The sequence below is a fragment of the Conger conger genome, chromosome 15, assembly GCF_963514075.1.
Source record: "Conger conger chromosome 15, fConCon1.1, whole genome shotgun sequence".
Taxonomy (NCBI): domain Eukaryota; kingdom Metazoa; phylum Chordata; class Actinopteri; order Anguilliformes; family Congridae; genus Conger; species Conger conger.
In genome coordinates, this window is record NC_083774.1 from 23,688,177 (window position 1) to 23,714,026 (window position 25,850).

Sequence of the window (25,850 nt, forward strand, 5' to 3'; positions counted from 1 at the left end):
CATGCACTATTGCATGCATGTACACGTACACATATACACGTGCACGCCGACACACACAAATGCACACACACACACGCATTCAAACACACACACACACACACGCATTGAAACACACACAAATACACACATGCTCGTACACACACGTATACACACACACACACACACACACATGCACACACACACACACACACATTCAGACATGCACACATGCACACACACATTCTCACACGGGGCGGTTGGGTTGTGGCTGGGTTGCGGTCTTTCAGACATGTGCACACACATGCACACACACACACACACACACACACACACACACAAAGGGCTCTTCAGATAAGCCTGAAAACAGAGTCTGTATTTGTCCACAGCACTTGGTGACAAAGGCACATTCTCTGCATGTCATCATCATCCTGAGCCCTTCAGTAGAAACACAATAACAGAGTCTGTGAGAGATGTGCTAACAGAAGCTTGCCAAGGCTCTCTGATGCACAACAGGCCTTCCACAGCACAGCCACAGACTGGCTGGGCATGCAGTGTGCGATACAGACACCGACATCTTCAGCACTGAAAGTGTGAGGTAGCTAGCTGATGGGGTAATGGAAGTGATGTGGTTCAGTTCATATGTATGCAGGTACATGTCCTCTGTGTGTTGAGTGCAGATGTTTCATAACTTTAGGTCTCTCACACATTTATTGTGTGTTTGTGGGGTGGAGGGGGGGGGTAATGGAGTCAGCCCCCCCCCCCCCCTTTTACCCGCACACTTTGTCTGAAGCCCACCTGTCGAGCTCCAGGGCTCTCCTCTCCTCTCGTCTCTTTTCCCCTCTCCTCCTCTCCTCCTCTCCTGGAGCTGCAGCCAGGGACGGATGTTGTTTAAAAACAGCCCGGCTGTCCCCTGGATGGATTGGCAGTGTTTGGGGCGAGCGAGGGGAAAACAAACGCGCACCAGGCCCGCCGGCGCTGTGCTACAAGCTGCCTGTTCGGAGGGAGGCGTCACTCAGGGGCCGGGGGGACGGAAACAAACGCGACGTTCTCTGTGACGAGCGCGTGACGGGGGCTGCCTGCGCGTCTCCCGCGCCCTCGCCCTGCCCGGGAGGGGGGGGGGGGGGGGGGGGACACCTGCCGCTGCTTTAGACGCCCGCCTGCGACCGCCAGATAAGTGTCCTGACCTTCAGCCGCTCGGGCGGGAAGAGGCCGTCGCCGTGAGATTATCACAACATTTCCAACCGTCTGCTCGCAGCGCACGGAAAAACACCACCTCCCCCGGACGCGTCGGCTGACTTAAACACCCCCCGAGTTTAAAATTGTATAATGTTTACTGGCGCACGAGTCTCGCGTGGGGGGAGTGCAGGTGAGTGCGGAGAGGAAATGTCGGCGTAGGAAGGAGCGCTTCTCTCTCAAAACAAACCTGGAAATTCCAGTCATAGCAACAGCTAATGTAGTGGCAGTTGGGTTGACTGGTAGCATGTGCTACAAATGGCGCTACCTGTGAGACACCTGCACCACGGCTCGGTCTACAACGCCCCCGATAGAGCTACCCGAGCTCTTGAGTAACTGCATCGGTTGTGCTTTACCTGACATCACATGGCAGAGCGACGTACAACAAAGAGCACACCCATAACCTGGGACAAGTGCGCTGAAAGACCTTCGAGGGAAGAACAGTTTCAAGTGCTGAGAACACATGAAGTACCTGGATCAGGTTTGGGATACTTGAGGAGAGGTCTGGGACTGCTGTTGTGGCCCATGGTCTCTCCATGGTCTGCTGTTAAATTATCCCCAATACAGTACCTGTATGAGCTGTTCTGCCTCGACCGAGGAACCAGTATGTTTGGGTATTACAAATTTGGAGATGAAAATTGGGGTGCGATAATCGTTTAAAACGACTGTAATGACCTGACAGGCAAGGTTTTCAGGGTGGTGTGATGTAATGAGACGCGTGTGGGCCTGTCTCTCTCCCTCCCTCTCTCTCCCTCCCTCTCTCTTTCGGCTGCCTGAAAGGCTCTCTCCCCGCCGTTGTCTCGGACTGATATCTCGCTTAATCATTTTAATAATCGTCTTTACCGGCTGCAGCCCTGAGTTCCGCTCAAACGACGAGGGTCTTAATGTCGTTTAGCGGCCTCTCCCTCCTCTCCCACCGCCCCGAGCCGAACGTACACCCCATTACTCCCGCAAATCGCCTTACAATTCCGCTTTTCCCAAAAGAGGGGGGGGTGGGCCTCGTCTTTGAGGGAGGACGTTTCCCGTCTGGCATGCGGGCAGAGAACGTAGGCAGATAGCACGTCTCCTCTTCCAGGGATAGCTAGTTTCACGCTGAGTAATTTGACTCCTCAACCTACAATTTGCTAAATTGTTAATAATTATCCCATTGCCTCCGGTTTCATCATTCTAATTTGTTCTACTAGAGTTTTGAGCCATCCCCAAGCATCAGGTTGATGGACATAAATTGGCCACTTAGGGACACCACTGGTCGCTTGTTTACAAGGACATTGCATAGTTTGACAGCGAAATTTACCGAGCCCCGGTTGTTTCAGAGTTTTTCCGGAGAGATGTAGGTGTTTTTTTTTTTCTTCTGCATGTCCGCTCGGTTAGCTCCAGGTAGAAATTCAATTTCAAGTTGAGGAACTGCTATGTGGCCTGTTGTGTGGAAAATAGTCCCCATCTTTCAGGCGAGTCAGTTGGAAGTTTTTATGTGTTTCTGCTGCCGCGCTTACTTGGCCGGAGTGGGTGGCTCAATTGGCGGTTAACAGGGGGGAAACCGGCCCAGAGCGGTGTTCTGCTGCTATCATCTCAACAGCAGACATGCAAACACTTAATCCTGTGTGTGTGTGTGTGTGTGTGTGTGTGCGCGGGCACTGTTGAATGTTTCCTTTTCATGTCATTTGGCTGACGCTTTTATCCAAAGTGACTTTCAGTTGATTAGACTAAGCAGGAGACAATCCTCCCCCGGAGCAATGTGGGGTTAAGGGCCTTGCTCAAGGGCCCAACGGCTGTGTGGATCAAACCGCCAGCCTTGCGGGTCCCAGTCATGTACCTTAACCACGGTAATAAATAAACTGTGGTTTATTTGCCTTTTTTGTTACATAAGAAGTAGCCATGCATTAATATCTGAAGTAGACTTCCATTTGCTAGAAAACCCTGCCACTAAAAACTAAGTGGCAAACTTAAAAAAGTTTAGTACTTAGGGGGGCAGCCATCTTGCAAGCTCTGTCGTGACATCTTCTGAATGGCTTGCGTCGGCTACTCAAGCTATTATTATTGTGAGACTGCTGAAGTTCAAGCAGCTCTTACCAACTGCTTCCTCTCTCCTTTACAGCTATCTGGCTGATGGTGGCCTGCTGGTAGATCAGCCAATAACATATCCTGTGTAGATCAACCATTAACACACACTCAAGCACAAGCACAAGCACATGCTTCGGTTCTTGCACACAAACACGCACACACACGCTCACACGCACATACACCGTCGCACTCTCTGACACTGGCACATGTACACATACATGCACATGCACACACACGCGCGTCTCTCTCACACACACACGCACTAGCACACATTCTCTCTCATGCTCTCTCTCACACACACACACACACACACACACACACACACACACTCACTATCTCTCACGCTCTCGCACACACGCACACGCACACACTCTCACGCGAATGCGCACACACACACACACACCTACACAGCTTTGCGGTGGGATGGCTCCTCTCTCTGCACTGAAGCACTGGGCCTAACCCCTCCGCAGGCCGTGCAGTGGTGCAGAACCGCCCAGAACCGCCCGGCCCAGTGCAGATAATGCAGCCCTCCGCTTTGTCCAGGGGATCCATCCTAAATTTATAGGATTTCTCCCTTTCCGGTGGAAAATGATTCAGATTTCTTACCCTTCCCGTCTCCTCTAAACCGGAGAGGACTTTGAAAGCTTGGCTCAGGGACAGACAGTGTTGGAGAGACGGTTTCCCGGGCCGTCTGCGTTCCAGGGCGCGCTTTGATGTCTGTGTTTGCCGTCAGAGGGGGGCCGCAGAAGAGGGGTCCGGTGTGGATTGGAATCCGGGAACTCTTTTTTTCCCCCTCAGAAGCGCGTCGTCTGTGTGAACTAGGCCGGCTTCGGATAAAAGCCGTAAAAGTGAAGGATCGGTTTCCCCGGCGCTCGAGACCGGCTCTCCGCGCCGCGCATGCTAACCCTTTAAAGAAGCGCCGTGTGTTCCGGTGCCGCCGAGAGGAGCCGCCGGTGTTTTCTGCGGCGGCTCCTCCAGGGTCTCCGCCGCGGTGCAGAGACGCACCGTGGGGTTTGAGAGAATAAAGCTGTTTCTCACGCCGGCCCGGCAGGGCCCCGTGCCGCTGCAGAACTCTCGCCCGTAGGCTCGGGGTGTTAGCACGCCGTGCGGATGTGTGACGTGTCGAAGTGCGGAAAGGCGGCGGAGCCGTTCGGCGGAGCCGTTTGGGGAAAAGAGGTGTGAGGTGCAGGGGTTGTTGCCAGGCACCGGTTCAACCAGGGCCCTGATAGAGGTGTGCCTCCACCAGTGTATTCTCTCTCTCTCACTCTTTCTCTCTTGCCATTTATTTTTCTTTCCGTCTCTCTCTCTCTCTCTGCCTTGTGTATCTTTCTCTGCCTCTTTAGCTCTGTCTTCTGTCTCTCAGTTCAATTAAATTCAGTTCAATTCAATTCGAATAAGCCTTATTGGCATGGTAAGGGTACATTTATATTGCCAAAGCATACACAGACATTACAAACAACACATAGGCGATATGAAATTGAACCACAATGAACATACAGAAGAAAAAAAATTAATCCTACTTCCACATCACATACAATTAGTAATTAACTATATATCTTTATTTGTTTTGCTTTTTTTATTCGCTGTCCCTCAGTTAGTGGCAAGTGGCAATATATTGTGCTGCCAAATCCGCACTCTCCCTCTCCCTCCCTCCCTCCCTCCCTCCCTCCAAACCTCCAGTGGTTTCAGTGTGCGCTCCACTCTCCCCTGCTTGGACACAGAGGCTCATGGGAAAGGGAAAAGTAAGAGGATCTCATACAGCATGACATCAGTGTCCCAGCCGTCTCTGCTCTCTGGAGCGATTCTGACGCAAGGCCAAGTCTAAAAGAGTGTTTCCTGCAGGCAGAGGGTGCGTGTAGCACGGGTAGAAAGGCTTTTGGGTAATTATCAACCCCCCCCCCCCTTTTCTTATTCCCTTTTATCCCCCCTCCCTCTTCCTTATGAATATTTATGAGCTGCCATGAGACGTCCATCTCCGGGCTCGTTAGATGTAATCCTATGCCCTGAAAGCACAGCGCTAACTTTAGTCAGCGTCTTTAGCCGGCATCGGCCGGGGACGCTTGCGAGAAGCCCAACAAGCATCTCTTTCATTTATTTTTTTACATTTCTGTGCTTATTTTATCTATCTTTGTTGGACTCTGTCCCCGTGTGAGCATTTGCATTTGTGTTGGTGTGCTGTTAGCCGCGGCGCGACCCGTTAGCGCTCTCCATATGCCGCCTCCTCGCCGCGCTCCCGCTGTTTCTGTGAATCCGCCGGCCGAGCCGGGCGGCCCGAAGCCTTCCCTGCGGAGCTCCCTCCCCCTCCCTCTCCCTCGCTCGTACGCTCAGCGTTTACGCTCTGAACCAAACTCCTCTCCTCTCCGCGACGTGTGGGCCGACAGACCAAATCGCCGTCACACCGATTATGAAAATGGGAGTCCTGTTTATAAGTGGTTCTTGGACGCTTCGCGGTAGACCGTAACCGATAGCCGTGGCTAGCTGAGTGCCTCTATTCAGCGCGGTCTTGAGTTGGGCGGTTGTTCAGTGGCAGGGGTCTGTAGGAATTGAGATTTAAATGGTGCTTATAATAATGCTAACTGCTACTAGAGGGGGGCGCTCAATCAATGGCTGACTGGACCAAATAACTACTTTGTCTCTCTCAGCAGTGTGCTTTTTCTCCAGCTATTCAAGTGGGTCTTTGCTGTACACACGCACACACGTTCACACAAGCACACACACACACACACAGCACACAGGCTCACATGCGAACAAGCACACACACAGGCTCACATGCGAACAAGCGCACACACAGGCTCACATGCAAAGATACACGTGTTCACACGCAAACATATACACACACACAGACTCACACATACACGCATGCACACAGAGCCACACAGGCTCACACACACACAGGCTCACACACACACACACACACACACACACACAGACTCACACATACATACACACACACACATATACACGTGCCCGCAGAGCCAGACATGTTCACACGCACACGCACATACACGTACACAGGCTCACACATACACACACACAGCCACACACATGGACATCCAGCCACACGCACACACCCACAAACAAATCACGCTGAAGCGCTTGATCAGTGTCAGATTGTGACTTTGAAGAGAGCGGGTAATGGGAAGGTTTTCATCATGGACTCTAAGTAGGCCATCAGCATGAATGGGGATATAAATCCATGTGCAAGTGTTATGTAAATTCCACATTTAACAGATCTAGCCAATTAAAATCCTGTCAGGCAGCATAGACATGTATGAAATGGATTGAGGACAAGGTTGGATAATGATTAATTTCTAGTCTGTTTATTCCGTTCTACTTATCGTAGCTCTGCGAGTGGTTTCGTCAGAGGGCAGGATTTTGGCACTTTCCCCTCTCCTCCCCCCCCCTCTTTTTCTCAGACTGTTTTCAGTGGCGCTGCAGGGGTAAGAAGTCCGTTCAGAGAGGGGCCAAATCCGCCCCGCTTCGCGTACGAGCACGGATAACATCCCGCGGTTCTCCGCATTTTCAAATCAACAAAAACGGAAAAAAAATAAAGAAAATAATAACATTAAGGGCTGAGGGATCGTTCGCCGGATTCAGATCATTACCTGCCTCCATTGCCTGTTCCATTAGCTGGGGAGAAATGCGCTCATACGCTGGGATGCAGAATTTAAATGATCTATCGCGCATAATGTGGAGGAGGGTGGGGAAAAGGGTTTAACCGGAGGGCCTGTAATAAAGACGGAGCGGAATATGAAGTTTTTTTGTGTTGGTGCAGTCGGATGAGCGAGCCCGCTAACTCGCAGTACGTCACTGTGCTAATGTTCCTCAGCCCTTTCTCCTTCACTGCGTCCCGATGCCCGAAGAGTGCATCCTCGTCTCCTCTCGTCTCCTCTCGTCTCCTCCTCCCCGTTCTTCCAGATAGGAGAAGGAGAGGAGTGGAGGAAAGGAGGATGCCTTTCTCGAGTATTGGGCCCCTGAAGGAGAGTATACCCCCCGTTATGGACGTGGCTTTAGGATTGGCGTCGGGCTGGTAGTCAGTCGGACAGGCCTGCTCTGAAGCTCCGCGCCATTAGTGGCCTGTCTCTTCCTCTCCCCCTTCCCAGAAGCCCCGGGGGCGTGCGTGTTGGGAAATGGCTCCTGTGTGGCTGGAGCGCGGTAACGACAGCGCCTGCAGGACTGTCTCTTGAGGAGATGGGCTGTAGCTCTCAGTGTTTCTCTGAGAAGTCCTTCAGCTGAGCCTCTCTCCACCTCTCAGTTCTGCCTCAGAGAGTGAGGAATGGAGAGGACAGGGGGAGCCACTCGCTCTGCACCCACTGTCAGGTACATCAGCGTCTGAGACCGACAGCCTCTCTCTCTCTCTCTCTCTCTCTCTCTCTCTCTCTCTCTCTCTCTCTCTCTCTCTCTCTCTCTCTCTCTCTCTCTCCTGCCCTCACTCTCCCTCTCTCTCTCTCTCTCTCTCTCTGTCTCTCTCTGTCTCTCTCTCTCTGTCTCTCTCTCTCTCTCTCTCTCTCTCTGTCCCCCCTCTATCTCCCTCTTCTTCTCTCTCTCTCTCCCTCTTCTCTCTCTCTCTCTCTCTCTCCCTCTTCTTCTCTCTCTCTCCCTCTCCTCCTCTCTCCCTCCCTCTGTCTCTCTCCATCCCTCCTTCTCTCTCCCTCCCCCCTCTCTCTCTCTGTTTCGCCCTCTCTCTCCCTCCCCCTCACTCTCTCCCTCTCCTTCTCCCTCTCTCTCCCCCTCTCTCTCCCTCTCTCCCCCTCCCCCTCCATCTCTCCCTCCCTCTCGGCCACAGTGCTGCCCTTCTCCTGGCTTTGCCGGAGTCTTCACCGGCAGGCTACAGGACGCCGTCAGGGGAGCGCTAAATACGAGTCATAATCTCTTTAAGCAGGTTATGTCATCGCTCTTTTTCACTGTTTGTTTTTAGTTCCTCCACTTTACGCCAGCGCCATTTTTCAGACGACAACAGACAGGTCCCGGCCCCGGAGGATCCCTTACTGTGGCTTTTCCCGGGATCGGCTCGGCTCCGTTTCAAAGGCTCCGGGGTTTTTTATCCTTTCGGCAGTTTGTTTTCCTCGGTCACAGACGGCGGAACGTTCCGGCGTGCTCTCTGAATTAAAATAGTTGTGGGTCTCAGGCAGAGTTGTCTGACTGGAAGGGTGCGGTGAGAGGTGACGGTCAGGGAGATGGCGCTCGTGTTTGGAATGAGAAGGGGAGCGGATTAGTGGACGTCAGCGCTGCGCGGCTCGCTGCTCGAGTCGTGAGCCGCCTGTCGATGAGCGTCCTGTCCTGTCCTGTCCTGTCCTGGCTCGTTAACGACCACCCCTCCCTGCCCCAAAATGTAATTGCATGGCATCATATCGAAGGAAGTGCTTTGATTGGTGGAGGTCATCACCCTCACAGGAAGCTATTTATCTGCAGGGTAAGAGAAATTGGGGCGATCACAGGACCGTGTAATCAGGTCTGTGACCTGTTCTAGTAACGGTGCTGGTGGCTTCAAGTTCAAATCTCAACTGAAGAGTACTTAAGAGTAGTGAAGAGTAGTTGAGATTTGAACTTGAAGCCACCACTACCGTTACTAGAACAGTGACAGTTACTGGTGCATTGTACCTAACCTGTGAGGATTTTAGCCCTTTAATGTCCTCACCAAGAAAATGTGCTCTACCAAACAGTCGAGCAGAACATTAAAGGATTGGAGACATTACAGTTTAACTGGACAGTAAGTTTATGAAGTATAAGTTACTCCTGTTAAGGGCATCTCCGGAGCACAGGGATGATGTAATGTTGGTGCTCAGGCTTACTGTAACGGCGGGGCCTGTGTGAGAGCAGGTGCCGGGGTGGGGGCCCTTTCCCAGGCTCTACCCCCCCCCCCCCCCCCCCGGCTCTTTGTCCGGGCCGCGGCGTGGTTGGCGTCAGCGCCTCAGAGCCCCGCGCTCCGTGGCTCCTCCCTGGAGGAGGTGAGGAGTGAGGAGTGAGGAGCAGAGGGGGAGGGGAGCTCAGAGCTCGACAGAGTCTCGCTGCAGCAGCACTGTCTCTCTGAGCCTTGCCAGACCCGCGCCTCCCGTCTCCCGCCTTCGACCGCCATCCAACCCGAGCTCAGGCGCCTGCCCCCCGCCAGGTAAGCGCCTGCAGCCCCCCCCGGCCCTGCTTCCTCGGTCTCCGGGAAACCGGCACCTTCCGTCTACCCAGCGGGGGGGGGGCGGTTGAGGGTTTGTCGATCGCGGTAGGAAAGGCCTCTGTTTTCGGCGCGGGTGAGCAAGGTTGTTTTCAGGTCAACGTGCCGGGGTAGGGTAGAGTCAGGCGCGGTGGATTTTGAGCGTCTGCGGTCGTCTTCGCCCCTGTGCTACTGTCTCTCTGTCTTCCCTCACTGTCTCTCTGACTGTCCTGTCCTCTCCTCGTCCTCTCTCAGCCGTGTCCACGGCGCCAGTCCTCCAGACGGGGAGAGAAGCGTTCTCCTATCCCTGTGCTTTTGCTCATTTTGACAGTGCGGAAGGCAAAAGGGCACCAGGGTCCCCAGCGACGTTGTTTTTCGTTTCTTTCCCAAACTTCTCACTTCCCTGTGAGGGCCGCTTCGCCCGGGCCCCAGGGAGGGTGCGGGGGACCCGGGGGGTAGGCTGGGTGTAATCCTCCGGGGAGAGCCATGGAGAATGCGCATTCTCAGGGAGCGTGGAAACGTTGGGCGGGGGAAATGTATGCAAAGCCTGGGAGAAAGCGGCCCGTATTTACAGACTCTATTCCTGAGCGCTTCTGACAGCCGCGACGCATCTCTCCGGCTGCGATGGGGCCGGTTAATGGCCGCTTTGTTCATTAAGTGGAGCATCCACTGAGGAGATTACCGCTGCCCGTCAGCACGGGACAGGGGACGACGGCTCTGCTCTGGAACGCCCCCCCCCCAAAGGGTCGCAGTGCTGGGGGGGTTAGGCTTAGGGTTCTGGAACATTCCCTCCACAGTGTTGTAGTGCTGTGGGGGTTAGGCTTAGGGTTCTGGAACATTCCCTCCACAGTGTTGTAGTGCTGTGAGGGTTAGGGTTTGGGTTCTGGAACATTCCCTCCACAGGGTCACAGTGCTGTGGGGGTTATGGTTCTGGAACATTCCCTCCACAGGGTCACAGTGCTGTGGGGGTTATGGTTCTGGAACATTCCCTCCACAGGGTCGCAGTGCTGTGGGGGTTATGGTTCTGGAACATTCCCTCCACAGGGTCGCAGTGCTGTGGGGGTTATGGTTCTGGAACATTCCCTCCACAGGGTCGCAGTGCTGTGGGGGTTATGGTTCTGGAACATTCCCTCCACAGGGTCGCAGTGCTGAGTGGCTACAGGTCCAGCTGCTTTGTGGGGCCACATAGTAGATACTGAAGGCTTTCCTCCCTGAGTTCCCCAAATTTAAAAGGGTGGAGTAATGGTGCCAAGAGCACTGGATTTCACTACAGTACCGGTAGCTATACCCACCCCTGACTGCATTAGTGTTTTACTGCAGAATGAATTGGTTGATTTTGACACACTTTCTGTGAGTCTGTGTGTATGTGCGTGCTGCTCTGTGGTGTAAAAGGCGTGCTCCTCTCAAGCGCGCACGTGCGTGTGACAGTCGTCGGCATAGAGACGCCCGGCTGGAGCGTTCCGGCGGCAGCGATCCTGACGGATCGTGATAAATCGGGAATGAGAGGAATTCTATTTCCCTTTCAAGTGCGCATCCATTATTTATCCTGTAATATTTAATGCAGAATGGAAATTAGCCTGTTAGCAGCCGCGCGCGTATCCGTCTCTGTTTGCCTGATATAGATGTGCTGCTTAGCTCGTCTCTGCGGAGTGCGTTTGAACTTCCAGCTCCTGCCGTCCTCCGCGGACGCGGTTTGCTTTTCCTTATGTCCCACGGTGTGTGAGCTCATAATTATTTGTTTACATTTCATGTGCTGACGGTGCGCGTGTTATTCATAGCACACGATTACCTTAAAAATGGTGGAATACCCGCATTCCTGCTGGGTTAGCTCTTTGGGGGCTTTAGCCAAACCGGCTCGAGCGGTGTTTTAATGAAAGCGGTTAGCATTTCTGTGCATCTCTCCTGTCTGGTCATTTGTCAGCCTGTGACTGCAGAATTATACCCACAGCTGGCCGGGATGTTTAATAAAACTCTGTCCAAAAGGAAAGCTATTGCCTCATGCTCCTCCGCTGCCTGTGCAGAGCTGAGGGAGAGCGGGGTGTTCTCTGTAATTGGATGCATGGAGGGTTTCAGACGCGAGACCGACACTGAAGAAGGTACAGGTTCAAATCATTTCATGTCATGAGAGAAATCCCAGTGGAGTGTCAGGAGCCAGAGAAATGACAGGCTGCGGAACAATGTGCCTGTGTGTAGTGCCTGTACGGTGAAGTGTGTGTGTGTGTGTGTGTGTGTGTGTGTGTGTGTGTGTGTGTGTGTGTCTGTGTGTCTGTGTGTGTCTGTGTGTGTGTCTGTGTGTGTGTCTGTGTCTGTGTGTGTGTCTGTGTCTGTGTGTGTGTGTGTGTGTGTGTGTGTGTGTGTGTGTGTGTGTGCAGAAAAGGCAGGATGGAATCTGTGTGAATCTCACAGTGAAGCAGAGTCCTTTAGAAGCTTCTCTTGATCTGCAAAGGCCACCAGGGATTTTACTCTCAATATCAACTGCAGCCTTTGAGCTGTGTGTGCATATGTGTGTATGTGTGTATCCCTATATGCAGCTCTGTGTAAGATGCAGACACGTGCGCTATGTGTCTGGTCCATATGTGCCCATAACACTTGCGCTCACATGTAATTTGACAGATGCTGTTATAACTATAGCCACATACACACAGACTCATGCACGCACACACACACACACACACGCATACATTCACGCACACACACACATACATAGGCACACACGTGCCCACACACACACACACACACACACACACACACACACACACACACATAGGCACTCCCGTGTATACACACACATATTGCCCTGTGTATGTAGGTCAGTCCCTCAGTGACCCAGCTGTTGACCAGACTGACCTGGCTCCCACAGGTAGAGCCATTGGTGGCCTGTGCTCAAATTTTCCTGTAGTTTTGTTTTAATGTTTTGATGTCTCATACCGAAGGCACATACACCTGTGTTAGGATTTGGGCAGATTGTTCCTCAGTGTGACCAGTGGACCAAGCCATTGCAGTGGAGCACTAGGATATCTTCGCCGATGTATTTTATCCGAGCCCTTCCGCCTCCCTCATGAAACAGCATTACTGAGTTAGCCGGACGATTGCGCCGAGTAACCCTCTCAAATCTGGAACATGGACTGGAGTAAATAAAAAGTTTTGTTCCACGTTTTTACTCTGCAGTTAAACAGCTAGCTCTGCAATCCTTCTTCCTCACACAGCCCCTGTGTGTCCCTGGAGTGCTGCTCTTCCCACCGCTACAACTGCAGCAGGTGCACACATCCGCCCTGCCATGGCTCCACCTCCACCATGGCTCTGCACGGCCCCGCCTCCATTTTGGCTCTACTTTCCCGCTCCCCCCTGCACATCTACGGTTCTGCATCAGTCTAATTTCTGCGTGTCTTTGCCTCACCTTGTCTGATCGGTGTCTCGCTGCTTCACGAGGCACTCAAGGTACAGAAAGTACTCATCCCACCCACCCCCCACCCCCCACCCCCCCGTAACCTAGAAACCAGCTCGGTCCCCACGGGAAGGAAGAAACTCGTTTGGAACCTGACGCCTTGCGAGATCAATTAAAGGCAGCTGGGGGAAGCGGATAATGGCGTATGTTATTACCGCCTGAGCTCCGCGTGCTCTCTCTCCCTCTCTCTCCCTCTCTCTCCTTCCTCCCCTCTTCCCCTGCTTTTGTAATAAAGCGTTCAGTGTAGACAGGAGCTAAGTCACCGCTAAGTGTTTGCTGCCGCAGTGCCAAGGCTGGTACAATGGCGGCAATAAAGCAGTCATGTAAATAAAAGCTGCTTCGGGTGTAAAAAGCGCGGGGTCAGGAGGGCCCCCCTGGCCGAGAGAGACGAACGGGGAGTTAACGGGCTCCGCGCGTTTCCTGCTGAATTAGACATTCTGCAGAGTGCGACGCGGCGTCCGTGCGCATGGCTGCACTATCTACAGCACCCAGATCCCCCAGCCTGCACATCTCCCCGTCAGCCAATCAGGGCCCGTGCCCCCACCTCTTCAGCCAATGCTGTGGCTCTCCTTTTTTTTTGGAGGTGACATTATGTTTCTTCTTTTTCACATTCGCCCCAGTTACTCCGCGTTTTGGCTCGCCCCGCTCACCTTTGTTGGCCTGTGGGCCCGTTCCATCGCTGCAGTCCTCTTGTCAGTTTGGGCGGGGGTGTGCTGGCTGCTACTAACTACCAGCTACACTGCAGGAGCGATGCTGCTGGGGCGGCATCACAGGCAGATATCTAACCCCATTGGCTAAAGCACGGGGTTGGGAGTTACCCTGCCAACCAACACGTTCCCCTCCTCTTTGACCCTATCCAAACTTCTGTATTTGTCTCCACCACGGAGCTCTGCTGGAATGGTATGGGTTAGAATACCGCACTGTTTAATAATTCGCTGAACTGGACATAGTGCCCGAAAGCATAAAAATTGTTTAGTATCCTCGGGCAGACCTTGAGGCCCTCCAAACTCCGTGGCCCCTGAGACTGTGGAGACAGAGCTCTGGTGCAGTCGCAGGCTGGTGCTGCTTTCTGGCCCCCGATTCCAGCGCGTGATGGAAACCAGGCCGGCCGTGGCGCTAATCGCTTGTAGCATTCTTTCCTAAGGTCAGCGGGCACTCGAGCGCGTCTGAAGAGCGGATAAAGCGCCTTCGCCGCGCCTCGCATTCCTCGCCGCCGCCTCCGCGTTAACGCCGGCCCGGGCTCGCCTCCGACCGAGCGCTCTCCGCTTTTTCATAACGGCTAATTTAAGCGCTCCGTCGATACGTCCGTTTCATTAAGAGCCGGACGGCCTCCCCGCGCGGCTGATTTAGCGCTGTCGCTAACGGGCCCTGCCGCGGTGCCGGGTGCGCGGGAGCGCCTGGATTAACGGCGCCGGGAGGCGGCCGCGCCGCTGCCCCCTGATGGATCGTCAGTGCGCTAACGACCCTGCGGCACGGCGAGAGTAAACTCGCCCGGCAATTACAAATATGTATTCCTCTCCCCCGCGCCATTTATGGCCGCTCACGCCCTACAAATCAATCGCCTATTGATGTATAAATGTAATTTGCTCCCGGTCGGAGCGCATTACGGCGATAATTTTTTATTTTTCGCCCGCGAAGTTTCGCCACGGAATAAGCAGCTCCCGTCGGGGGCCATCCGTGGATCATCATTTTCCGGGGGAAAGAAAGGCGCTCGTTAAACATGGTAACTTTTAATGGCCTCAATCCGCGGGCTGATCAATTTCCCTGTGAACACCCCGCCATTAGCCCCAGCCCCTCCGTCGGACAGTCGGGAGTCGTGATGTCACTGCTGGGAGGCAATCATCTCGCTGAAAGGAAGGTAATATTTACAAATTAAGGGATCCCTGCAGTAAAGAAGCGATGAAGTTGATTGGCTAACCGCCTTGAGAAACGGCGCTGTTTTATAACTCATTAGCTGGGGGTAGACAAAAGCATCTCGGACGGCGGCAATCCTGTGCATCCTTCCCTTGAAAGAAGCTCTTCCGCCAAGTTTCCGGGGCTCCTAGGTAACGCAGTTTTGTGTTAACGTTACTGGACCGATCGGTCAGGGTGTAAACTCAGCCCTTTTTTTCTTCCTGTTAACGGTCTCTTTGTGACGCTGGGCGCTCTGGCGGAGCCGGGCTGAATTGCCTGCTGAATTGCCTGCTGAATGGCCTGCTGAATGCTGGTTTTATTGTGGAAGTGTTTCAGACACGCTCGGTGGTATCAGGAGTGCAGTTGTGAAGGTTCTCGCTGCCGTGTTCACGGAGCGGTGCTTTATCCTCCGGTCCGCTCTGATTAAGCCTCCTGCACTGCCGTTTTCAGGCTGAAGCTATGAAAGGAGTGTCTGTGGTCTGATCGTTGATTATTATCTGGCCGATAATGAAATAATTTTCACAGATCTGCCCTTTAGAGGGAGGGTTACGGTGCAGATTTCAGACCTCGAAAAGGTTACCTGAAACTTCATAGACCTTAAAGCCAATTTCTGGAATCTTCACCTGAGCTCGGAGAATATCAAGTGGGTCTCACAGCTGAGGTTGCTGTCTGACTCCTGCTTTCTTGGGTAATTGAGGACAGTGTGGATTTAGACACGGAGCAGGGATGATCACATCCCCATCCTCCAGGGCTGAGAACGGCTGGTTTTCCACCCTCCCTTTACCTGGGGGTCAGGTGTGAAGACTGTCTGGCCAATCAGTAGCACTAATTACTCCGTTAATTACCCGGGAGAAAAGAAAACCAGTGCTAGATTCGGATTTGAGGGCCAGATTTGATCATCCCTGATGTATGGAGAATGGCTTGAGGTGTGTATTTGCAGCAGCAGTAAGGGGGGGGTGGTAAAGTACATGTGTTTCTATGGATATGAGGTTGCAGGTTCATACCCCAGTTTACAGTTCACTGTTGTACCCTTGAGAAGGGCACTTATCCTGGGCTGCCTCTGTGAATTTCCTGCTGTATAAAATGCACAGCTTGTGAAAAAAAAAAGCTAATGCTAATGGTGTTTGCCAAGCAGAAAAATCATGTCAATACTGTGTTGTAATCAAAACATAAACTGTTCGCAATATTTGTAAACAGGATATTTTTGGCACGGTGGTAAGTTCTGGATTGGACCGACGCGGCGCCTCGGTTGGGGAGGGTGTGTAGGGAGAGTTGCCGTGGTAACGCTGAGCCCCTTCTCCGTTGCAGGTGGGGGAGACGGCCTGATGAACTAGAGCCGCAGGCACCGTGGGGCTGTTCGGGCGCTCTGGCCACAATGAGCCTCCTGTCACACGCCTTCTGTTGAATGGGTTCAGGTGAGTCCCCCCCGCATCGCCTGGACCGAGGTGAAGTTCTGTAGAGAGTATGCCATTGCTGGGGTTGACTCTGCAGTCACAACTGGCAGCATTGTCCCTCTAAAGGACAGCGAGATGTCTGTGGGGAGATAGATAGATAGATTAATATAGATGGGTATAGAGATAGATAGATAGAGATATAGAGGTAGATAGATAGATAGGTAGATAGATAGATAGATAGATAGATAGATAGATAGATAGATAGATAGGTAGATTGATAGATAGGTAGATTGATAGTTAGGTAGATTGATAGATAGGTAGATAGATAGATAGGTAGATATAGAGATAGATAGATATCGGTAGATATAGAGATAGATAGATATCGGTAGATATAGAGATAGATAGATATAGATATAAAGATAGATAGGTAGATATAGAGATTGATAGATATAGATAAATATATAGATAGGTAGATATAGAGATAGATATATAGATATAGAGATATAGTGATAGATATGTAGATATAGAGATAGATATAGATATAGAGATATAGAGATAGATATGTAGATATAAAGATAGATAGATATAGATATAGAGATAGATAGGTAGCTATAGAGATAGATAGATATAGATGAATATATAGATAGGTAGATAGGTAGATATAGAGATAGATATATAGATATAGAGATATAGTGATAGATATGTAGATATAGAGATAGATATAGAGATAGATATGTAGATATAAAGATAGATATAGATATAGAGATAGATAGGTAGCTATAGAGATAGATAGATATAGATGAATATATAGATAGGTAGATAGGTAGATATAGAGATAGATATATAGATATAGAGATAGATAGGTATAGATAAATAGATAGATAGGTAGATATAGAGATAGATATATAGATATAGAGATATAGAGATAGATAGGTAGATATAGAGATAGATAGATAGCGATAGAAAAATGTAATTGTCACAGATGAACCTTAATTTAGGATGTGTTGGCCTGTAATGGGAAGGCTAGACCCTTCGGAGTGGAAACATGGGGTCCTGCAGGCTTCATCACAGCTGCCCCTCAGGGGGTCCTGCTCTGAACCGCAGGACCAGCTCACCCTTCCCCTTAACGCCCGGGCCAGGGCGCACGCCATCGCCTCCACGGCCTGTCAGCCCCTACCGCACCTCCTCCGTTTTCCTGTCCTCCCCCGTGAGTGTTCTCTGTCTGCGGCGTGCGGCCGTTAGTGGCCGCTTCGTTTGCGGAGGGGGTAACGATCCCTGTGAGAAGTGTTTACATTTTTGTGCCTCCATCCCCGCTGTCTCTGCAGTTCATTACCAGGGAGTGTAATCCACCGCCAGAGCTTTCTACCGCTGGCGCGCTAAAGGTCTTTTTCCTAATAACCTGCCTAATCCCTCTGGGAAAGGCATGAATTGGATGAGAGTATTAACTCCAAGGCAATTTCCTCTATTGGCTGGCAGTTAGCAAAGATAAATAAACAATGTCACACAGAGGCGTTGTAATAGGAAGAACTTTTTTGTGCGCGGCGAAACAAATTAGCCGCATTTACGAAATTGTGTTTGTTCTGCGCGGCCCTAAATGGCACGTTTGCTAAATGGGTAATGGAACAATTAAAGAATAACAGATACATTTCCACCAAAGATAATGATGAAAATGCAGGGGGACATGCAGCCGGGGGCTGAGGGGCAGAGCTGTGGTAATATGGAGGGGGGGGGCGGGTGTTATTGGGAGGGGGGTATGAATAAACAGAGGGCCCCCAGGGGCCTGTAAGTTGAGCACATGAGCCCTGCCCGTCCCCTGTACGTACGTGCCTGGGGAGAATGGACTCTGGGAGCTGCCCAAAACAGGCACCTTTTATTCAGGATGCCTTCGTTCGGGGTCCAGTGTCGAATTTATCTATTTATTTATTTATTTCATTTTTTTTTTTATTTGGCTGTGCTTCATGTTTGGCAGATTGAATGAATATTTCATCGGCAGTAAACAAAGCATTGCAGCTTCTGCCTGGCCTCCTTTCCGAGAGGGGAGTTCAGGGAGGGAGGGAGGGGGAGCGTGTGTGTGTGTGTGTGTGTGTGTGTGTGTGTGTGTGTGTGTGTGTGTGTGTGTGTGTGTGTGTGTGTGTGTGTGTGTGTGTGTGTGTGTGTGTGTGTGTGTGTGTGTGTGTGTGTGTGTGTGTGTGTGTGTGTGTGTGTGTGTTTGTGTGTGTATGCTTGTGTGCTTGTGTATGCTTGTGAGTGTGTATGTGCATGCCACTGCCGTGTTTCTGTGTGCGTTTTCGTGCGCTTGTGTTTGCGTGTGTGTCTGTGTGTGTCTGTGTGTGTCTGTGTCTGTGTCTGTGTCTGTGTCTGTGTCTGTGTCTGTGTGTGTGTTCGTGCGTGCGAGTCTGTATGTGTGTGCGTGCGTGCGATTCTGTGTTTGTGTTTGTGCATGCGTGCGAGTCTGTGTTTGTGTGTGTGTGTGTGTGTGTGTGTGTGTTCGTGCGTGCGAGTCTGTTTGTGTGTGCATGCGCGCGAGTCTGTGTTTGTGTGTGTGCATGCGTGCGAGTCTGTGTTTGTGTGTGTGCATGCGTGCGAGTCTGTGTTTGTGTGTGTGTGTGCGTGTGTGCGAGTCTGTGTTTGTGTATGTGTGTGCGTGCGTGCGAGTCTGTGTTTGTGTGTGTGTGTGCGTGTGTGCGAGTCTGTGTTTGTGTATGTGTGTGCGTGCGTGCGAGTCTGTGTTTGTGTGTGTGTGTGCGTGCAAGCATTGTGTGGTTTCAGTTCCATTGTCCATGTCCTCAAAGTTCCAGCATCATGGATTAAGTTGCATTGGATTCCTCTATCACAATATACAACAACAACCAAGTTACAATTGGTATAACGTTACATTTCAATTCTTCAAGTAAAGTGTCATTTCCTTTGGTAACCGCCTTTGACACATTGACAATGTATGAAATGGGCCCTCCTTGTGTTACAGAGTGAAAGCAAGGTAAGCAGTTTTAACTTCCTCATCTCCAAAACTGCACTTTTCTCTGGTGCGCCGTGTGAATTCTCAGGAGGCTGTTTGTGTAGCAGCAGGGGCGCGGGGCACAGAGAGTGAGACGGCGTGTTTTTCCGCAGCGCTTGACAGTTGGAGGTTGGGAGTTTGTCGAGTGGCGGATGCGGGGGGGGGGGGTGGGAGGCGTTCGCCGGGCGGCGTCTGCGGTTCCGCTGACTGACCCTGCGTGTCGCTCCGCGTTCCGCTCGACGGAGCGTGCTCGGGAACGTCGTGCGGGCGAGCCGTCATTACTCTTCCCTGTCAGACCCCCCCCTCCTCCCCCGACGCCACGGCCCTGTTTGTGCCGTCCAAGAAACGTTTTACCGTTTAATAACCAAACCCAGCTGCGGAGGACCTCCTCGCGTAAACAACCTGATGATTATGTCGGGAACGTCCGTGTTTTCCCGACCGGCGTTCCCGGCGAAGGGGCGGGGAGACGCAGGGGGAAGACGCCTCTCCCCGCCCGGGCTGCATGACAGAGCTGAACCTCCGACGCTGTCAAATGCCAGAGCCTGACTCCAGACTTCCCAGCTGCTCCCCGTTTTATTTCGCCATTCCATTAATCTCCCGCCTATTAGTAACAGTTGATGAGATAAGTAAACTAATCCAAAGGGCTCCAAATGAGTTTTCTCGTAAGCGGCTCGAGCAAAATGTCATCGGCTCCCCTCTCGCTTAACCACGGAAGAAGAAGAAGGTTTGGGGTGGGGCGGGGTGTGGTGTGGGAAGGGGGAGGGACTGGGGTGTCTCAGCAGAGGCTAAAAGTTGAAATCTCGCTAATGAGATAATGGGCGGATCAAGGCGGTGGCCTTTGATGAGTTGGGATGTGCTTTCATCCCAACTCCCTTATCTCCCCACCAGCATACCGAGGAACAAAAAAACCTCCAGGATTTGTACATTCCAGTAAGACCCATCAAAGTTTCGCTCCCTTCTCTCACTGATCGGGCTGGCTGGGATCTGGGCCCGTTTCCTCCTCCCTTAAGCATTTGGTCTAGTTGGTTCCACCCCATACTTATGTAGATTTGTCCCTGGGAGTTAATTCGCGGGCTGAGTTCATCCCGGCCTTGGCTCCGGGAGCGCTGGAATCTGAGATGGCCGCCGGTCTGGACGGCTGTTTCCTGAGCTGCGTGTCGGATTGCGATCTGAGTTTTGGGGGAAGGCGCTCTGGAGATCTGAAACATCTGTTGGCGCGCCCAGGGATTTCTGGGATGCGCGGAATTGCCACGGCTGCCTTAAGGGTTCATCCCGCGGCCTGGCGGCTGTCATCGAGGCCCGGGGGAAGAGTGATGTCATGGAGGGCCGGGGGACGAGCAGAATGAACAGACCCCCTGGGACTGCCCTCTCTCTGGGGGTCTCCGTGCTTTATGCACATTGAGATTTCAAACTGACCGTGTGAGCTTGAGCGTGTGTGTCTGTGTTCAGGGCAGTGTCTGTGTTCAGGGCAGTGTCTGTCTGTCTGTCTGTCTGTCTGTCTGTCTGTCTGTCTGTCTGTCTGTCTGTCTGTCTGTCTGTCTGTCTGTCTGTCTGTCTGTCTGTCTGTCTGTCTGTCTGTCTGTCTGTCTGTCTGTCTGTCTGTCTGTCTGTCTGTCTGTCTGTCTGTCTGTCTGTCTGTCTGTCTGTCTGTCTGTCTGTCTGTCTGTCTGTCTGTCTGTCTGTCTGTCTGTCTGTCTGTCTGTCTGTCTGTCTGTGTGTGTGTGTGTGTGTGTGTGTGTTCAGGGCTGTGTGTGTCTGTCTGTCTGTCTGTCTGTCTGTCTATCTGCCTGCCTGTCTGTGTGTGTGTGTGTGTGTGTGTGTGTGTGTTCAGGGCTGTGTGTGTCTGTCTGTCTGTCTGGTGTGTGTGGTGTGTGTGGTGTGTGTGGTGTGTGTTCAGGGCAGGGTGTGTGTGTTCAGGGCGTTCAGTAGTAAATCCCCATGTTGCTGCTGCAGAGGTGCAGTGTGTTTGTCAGGCCTTGTTATCAGCCGGCAGCAGCAGCTCTGCACAGAAAGCATCCTGTCAGATGGCAGTCTCTCTCCCTGCCTCCCCCTCTCTCTCTCTCTCTCTCTCTCTCTCTCTCTCTTTGGCAGCAGGTTCAGAGAGGGGGAAGAGGCCTTTTCCGGTGCCTGGAACCTTCGATCCAAACACCCTCCCTCCCTCCCTCCCTCCCACCCACTCCCTGCTGTTCAAGGAGCGCTCCCCCGACACTGCCGATATGACACCTGCACCCTCGCTCTCACCCCCCTCCCTCTCTCCCTCCCTCTGTACACGGTATCTGCACACGTAAAAGAAACGAGACAAAACAAGCTGTCACGTATCCACCGGCCCCTCTCACAGACGTGTGAAATTAGCCTCAATTACCTTGTTCTGTCTACCTAACATCGCATGACGGACATTAGAAATGGCCCCGTGCTTTAACTGCTGTTGCTGCGTGTGCCAGCCCAGTCGCCTGGATCCTGAACGGAGCGGGTATCGCTGTGGTCTGCCACCAGAAGTTTGGAGCCGGGGCCAGCAGGGTGTGGTTTATGGAGAGCAGAGGGGCTCAGACCCACTTCCAGCCAGACCTGGGTCAAATGCTTAATTGTTCTGTTATTTCACAGGTTCCAGTACAAGCTCAGTAAAGCGTGGAAAGGTATTTTATTTTAATTTTATTACGTATTTGACCCAGGTCTGGTTACAGTGTTGAGTTCACACTTCCCATTAAGTTGCATTTCATTACTGCCGTTTAGCAGATGCTCTTATGCAGACCAACTTTCACAATTGTCCTCCCCCCCCCCCCCTTTACCTGGCATCCATTTTTACAGCTGGAGATATACAGAAGCGGTTCAGATGACGTACCTCACTGAGGGTAAAATGGCGGCGTCCCAGTTCCGTACCCGCTACCCTGCCCTGGTCCCAGTTTTGGCAGTGCGTGAGTGCGCGTGAGTGCGCGTGAGTGCGCGTGAGTGAGCGTGAGTGAGCGTGAGTGAGCGTGAGTGAGCGTGAGTGAGCGTGAGTGCGCGTGAGTGCGCGTGAGTGCGCGTGAGTGCGCGTGAGTGCGCGTGAGTGCGCGTGAGTGAGCGTGAGTGAGCGTGAGTGAGCGTGAGTGCGCGTGAGTGCGCGTGAGTGCGCGTGAGTGCGCGGGAGTGCGCGGGAGTGCGCGGGAGTGCGCGGGAGTGCGCGGGAGTGCGCGGGAGTGCGCGGGAGTGCGCGGGAGTGAGCGTGAGTGCGCGTGAGTGAGCGTGAGTGCGGGAGTGCGCGTGAGAGCTGAGGCCCACAGTAAAAAGAGCCCCTTACAGAGTGAGCGGTGAGGCAGCAGGCTTATCTTTCACCCAGCAGTCACTCCTCCCCCCCACCGCTTCCCTCCGCCATCAGGAGATCCGTCTCCCTAATCTCTCATCTCTTCACACCGCTGACATATCCCCAAATATCAATAATACTTTTTTATGAAGCAATATTTCATGATATTGGGATCTGCCAAACTGCAGATAGCACTCGCTGCACTGGCGGGGGAAAGCAGAGAGAGAATTTCAATTGCTGTCACTTTCTCTTCTTTGCCGCCGAAATTCGAGTTAAATAAGTGTGTGTGTGTGTGTGTGTGTGTGTGTGTGTGTGTGTGTGTGTGTGTGTGTGTGTGTGTGTGTGTGTGTGTGTGTGTGTGTGTGTGTGTGTGTGTGTGTGTGTGTGTGTGTGTGTGTGTGTGTGTATTAGCATGCATGCCTGTGCTTGCGTGTGTGTGTACTCTGTGTTTATGTATACACTGTATCCAAACATACATGTGTTTGTATGTCTTGTACACACAGGAATGTAAGTTCGAAATGGCTCTGCAGTTTGCTCTTGAACTCTCCTCTAATTCTGTAGCAACTACCGCCATTTAATGGCGGTGTGTGGAAGGTGCTGAAGGATGCTGGGTAATTGGGGGGGGGCGCGGTATTTGTCATTTCCTGTGTGCTGATTTGAGAGGATGTGGGCCTTGGCTTCCTCTGGTTCTCCATGGGCTCCGCTCCCGCTCCCTCCAGGCCTGAATGGCGGTGCTTTTTGGGCGCAGCGTGGTGACTACATAAGGACACGCGATTACCCAGCGGGCTGCGCCGGAGCGGTGCTTCAGCAGGCTTTGCGCCCGCTAAGCCCTAAACTTTCCCCCGACTTTAGAGAACATCAGCAAACGGCCGCCCCCGCGGGAGAACAGCGCTCTCTCTCCGCTGACCTTTTCTAACCGGGCGGGTGCGAGGGGGGGGGGAGTGAGGGGAGAGCAGGGAGGTGATTATCCCCCTCTCGTCGTTACCGTTTCTGCACACCTAAGCTGCAATTAGCAGGGGAGTGGGAGCCCTGTTTGCCTATCGATTTTCCTGTACCTTTTTTTTCCTCCCCTCTTCCGCGGGATTAAATGCCAGCGAGCGTGATTGCCGGGGTCCGCTGGCTGTGCTGATTGGCACCGCTAACCGGCCCCCTCATTCCCGGCTCTCTCGCTCTCTCGCTCTCCCGGGCGCTCGACCTCGATTCCCCCGGCCGGGCGGGGGCTGCCGCAGTCCGGGCCGGAGGGGGGGGGGGGGGGGGGGAGACCCCGTCCAGGCCCCCGGCTCTGGACAGACCGTCCCTGTCCGCTAACGCACTAGCGCGGGGTTTAGTGGCGCACTAGCGCGGGGTTTAGCGGCACGCTAGCGTGGGTTTTAGCGGCGCGGGGTTTAGCGGCGCAGTTAGCGCGGGGTTTAGCGGCGCTGTAGCGCGGGGTTTAGCGGCGCAGTAGCGCGGGGTTTAGCGGCGCAGTAGCGCGGGGTTTAGCGGCGCACTAGCGCGGGGTTTAGCGGCGCACTAGCGCGGGGTTTAGCGGCGCACTAGCGCGGGGTTTAGCGGCGCAGTAGCGCGGGGTTTAGCGGCGCACTAGCGCGGGGTTTAGCGGCGCACTAGCGCGGGGTTTAGCGGCGCAGTAGCGCGGGGTTTAGCGGCGCACTAGCGCGGGGTTTAGCGGCGCACTAGCGCGGGGTTTAGCGGCGCAGTAGCGCGGGGTTTAGCGGCGCACTAGCGCGGGGTTTAGCGGCGCACTAGCGCGGGGTTTAGCGGCGCTGTAGCGCGGGGTTTAGCGGCGCTGTAGCGCGGGGTTTAGCGGCACTCTAGCGCGGGGTTTAGCGGCGCACTAGCGCGGGGTCTAGCGGCGCTGTAGCGCGAGGTTTAGCGGCGCTGTAGCGCGGGGTTTAGCGGCGCACTAGCGCGGGGTTTAGCGGCGCAGTAGCGCGGGGTTTAGCGGCGCACTAGCGCGGGGTTTAGCGGCGCAGTAGCGCGGGGTTTAGCGGCGCTGTAGCGCGAGGTTTAGCGGCGCACTACCGCGGGGTTTAGCGGCGCACTAGCGCGGGGTTTAGCGGCGCGCTAATGCCCGCTCCCGGCTCACTGGGCTCATCAGCGCAGGCAGCTCCCGGCTCACTGGGCTCATCAGCGCAGGCAGCTCCCGGCTCACTGGGCTCATCAGCGCAGGCAGCTCCCGGCTCTGGGGGGATGAGTGAGATGGGCAGGGGTGGCAGACGCCCCCGGCCGTGAGCGCTGCCTTTATTGCTTTTCCCGTCACCGTTAACATGCAGATTAATATTAATATTAGCTTAGCGAGGAGAGCTGCTGCCTATCCCTGAATTTGGGCTTCTTTTGTGGTGGAGGAGGAGGAGGAGGAAATGTACCAGACACAAAATCTGCAGCTCTGATACTGTGTCTTCTGCTGCCTGTCTGGATTTCTTTCTGCAGTGAGCTGTCTCAGTAATTTTGGTCTGTCTCGCTTCTATTTATATATGTATACTCTTATATATTCATTGCAAAATGCTTTATTATATGCATACAGTATATGTGGCCAAAGTATAATATGCAAGCAGTCTCAAATAGAAGAACAGAATGTAATTATTAAAAACATTTGGCTATTTAAATGTTCTTTCTCTTGGCCTCTCTCTCTGTCTCTTGGTATCTCTCTCTTTCTCTCTCTCCCTCCCTCTCTCACACCCTCCCTCTCCCTGTACCCCTCCCTTTCTTTCCCCCTTCCCTCTGTCTCTGTCTCTGTCTCTGTCTCTGTCTCTGTCTCTGTCTCTGTCTCTCTCCCTCTCTCCCTCTGGTGTGTGTTCAGTCAGGTGACCTGTGTGCCTGTGTGTGTGTGTGTGCAGGTCAGCAGTGAGGATGCGTTGCCTAGCGGCCCGGGTCAACTACAAGACCCTGATCGTGATCTGCGCGCTGTTCACCCTGATCACGGTGCTGCTGTGGAACCGCTGCTCCAGCGACACGGCGCTGCGCTTCCCGCCGCGCGCCCAGCCGCCCGGCCCGGCCGCCGCCACGCCCGCCAACCCCCAGCAGCCGCAGCCGCCCGAGCCCCCGCCCGTGGCCGGGGGCCCGAAGTACGAGGAGATCGACTGCCTCATCAACGACGACGCCACCATCAAGGGCCGGCGCGAGGGCGCCGACGTGTACCTGCCCTTCGGCTGGGTGGAGCGCTACTTCCAGGTGTACGGCAAGGTGGTGCAGTACGACGGCTACGACCGCTTCGAGTTCTCCCACAGCTACTCCAAGGTGTACGCGCAGCGGGAGCCCTACCACCCCGACGGCGTCTTCATGTCCTTCGAGGGCTACAACGTGGAGGTGCGCGACCGCGTCAAGTGCATCAGCGGAGTGGAAGGTGGGTGTGGCCCCGGGGCCCCCGTTTCTGCCGGGTGGGGCCTCTGCCGTAGGGGCCCCTGTGTGTGTGTGTGTGTTATACT

The 25,850-nt window shown here is 53.3% G+C and overlaps 1 protein-coding gene across 2 annotated transcripts in view; it reads left to right on the forward strand.

Annotated features, from left to right (window-relative positions):
* LOC133111817 (D-glucuronyl C5-epimerase B) overlaps window positions 1–25,850 on the forward strand; it is a 51,893-nt gene that overhangs the window by 13,290 nt on the left and 12,753 nt on the right. For both annotated transcript variants that reach the window (XM_061222416.1, XM_061222417.1), the window contains exons 3-4: window positions 16,065–16,171; window positions 25,263–25,768. In XM_061222416.1, the coding sequence (XP_061078400.1) occupies window positions 25,276–25,768 (493 nt within the window). In that variant the 5' untranslated portion in view covers window positions 16,065–16,171; window positions 25,263–25,275. The remainder of the gene's footprint in view (window positions 1–16,064; window positions 16,172–25,262; window positions 25,769–25,850) is intronic.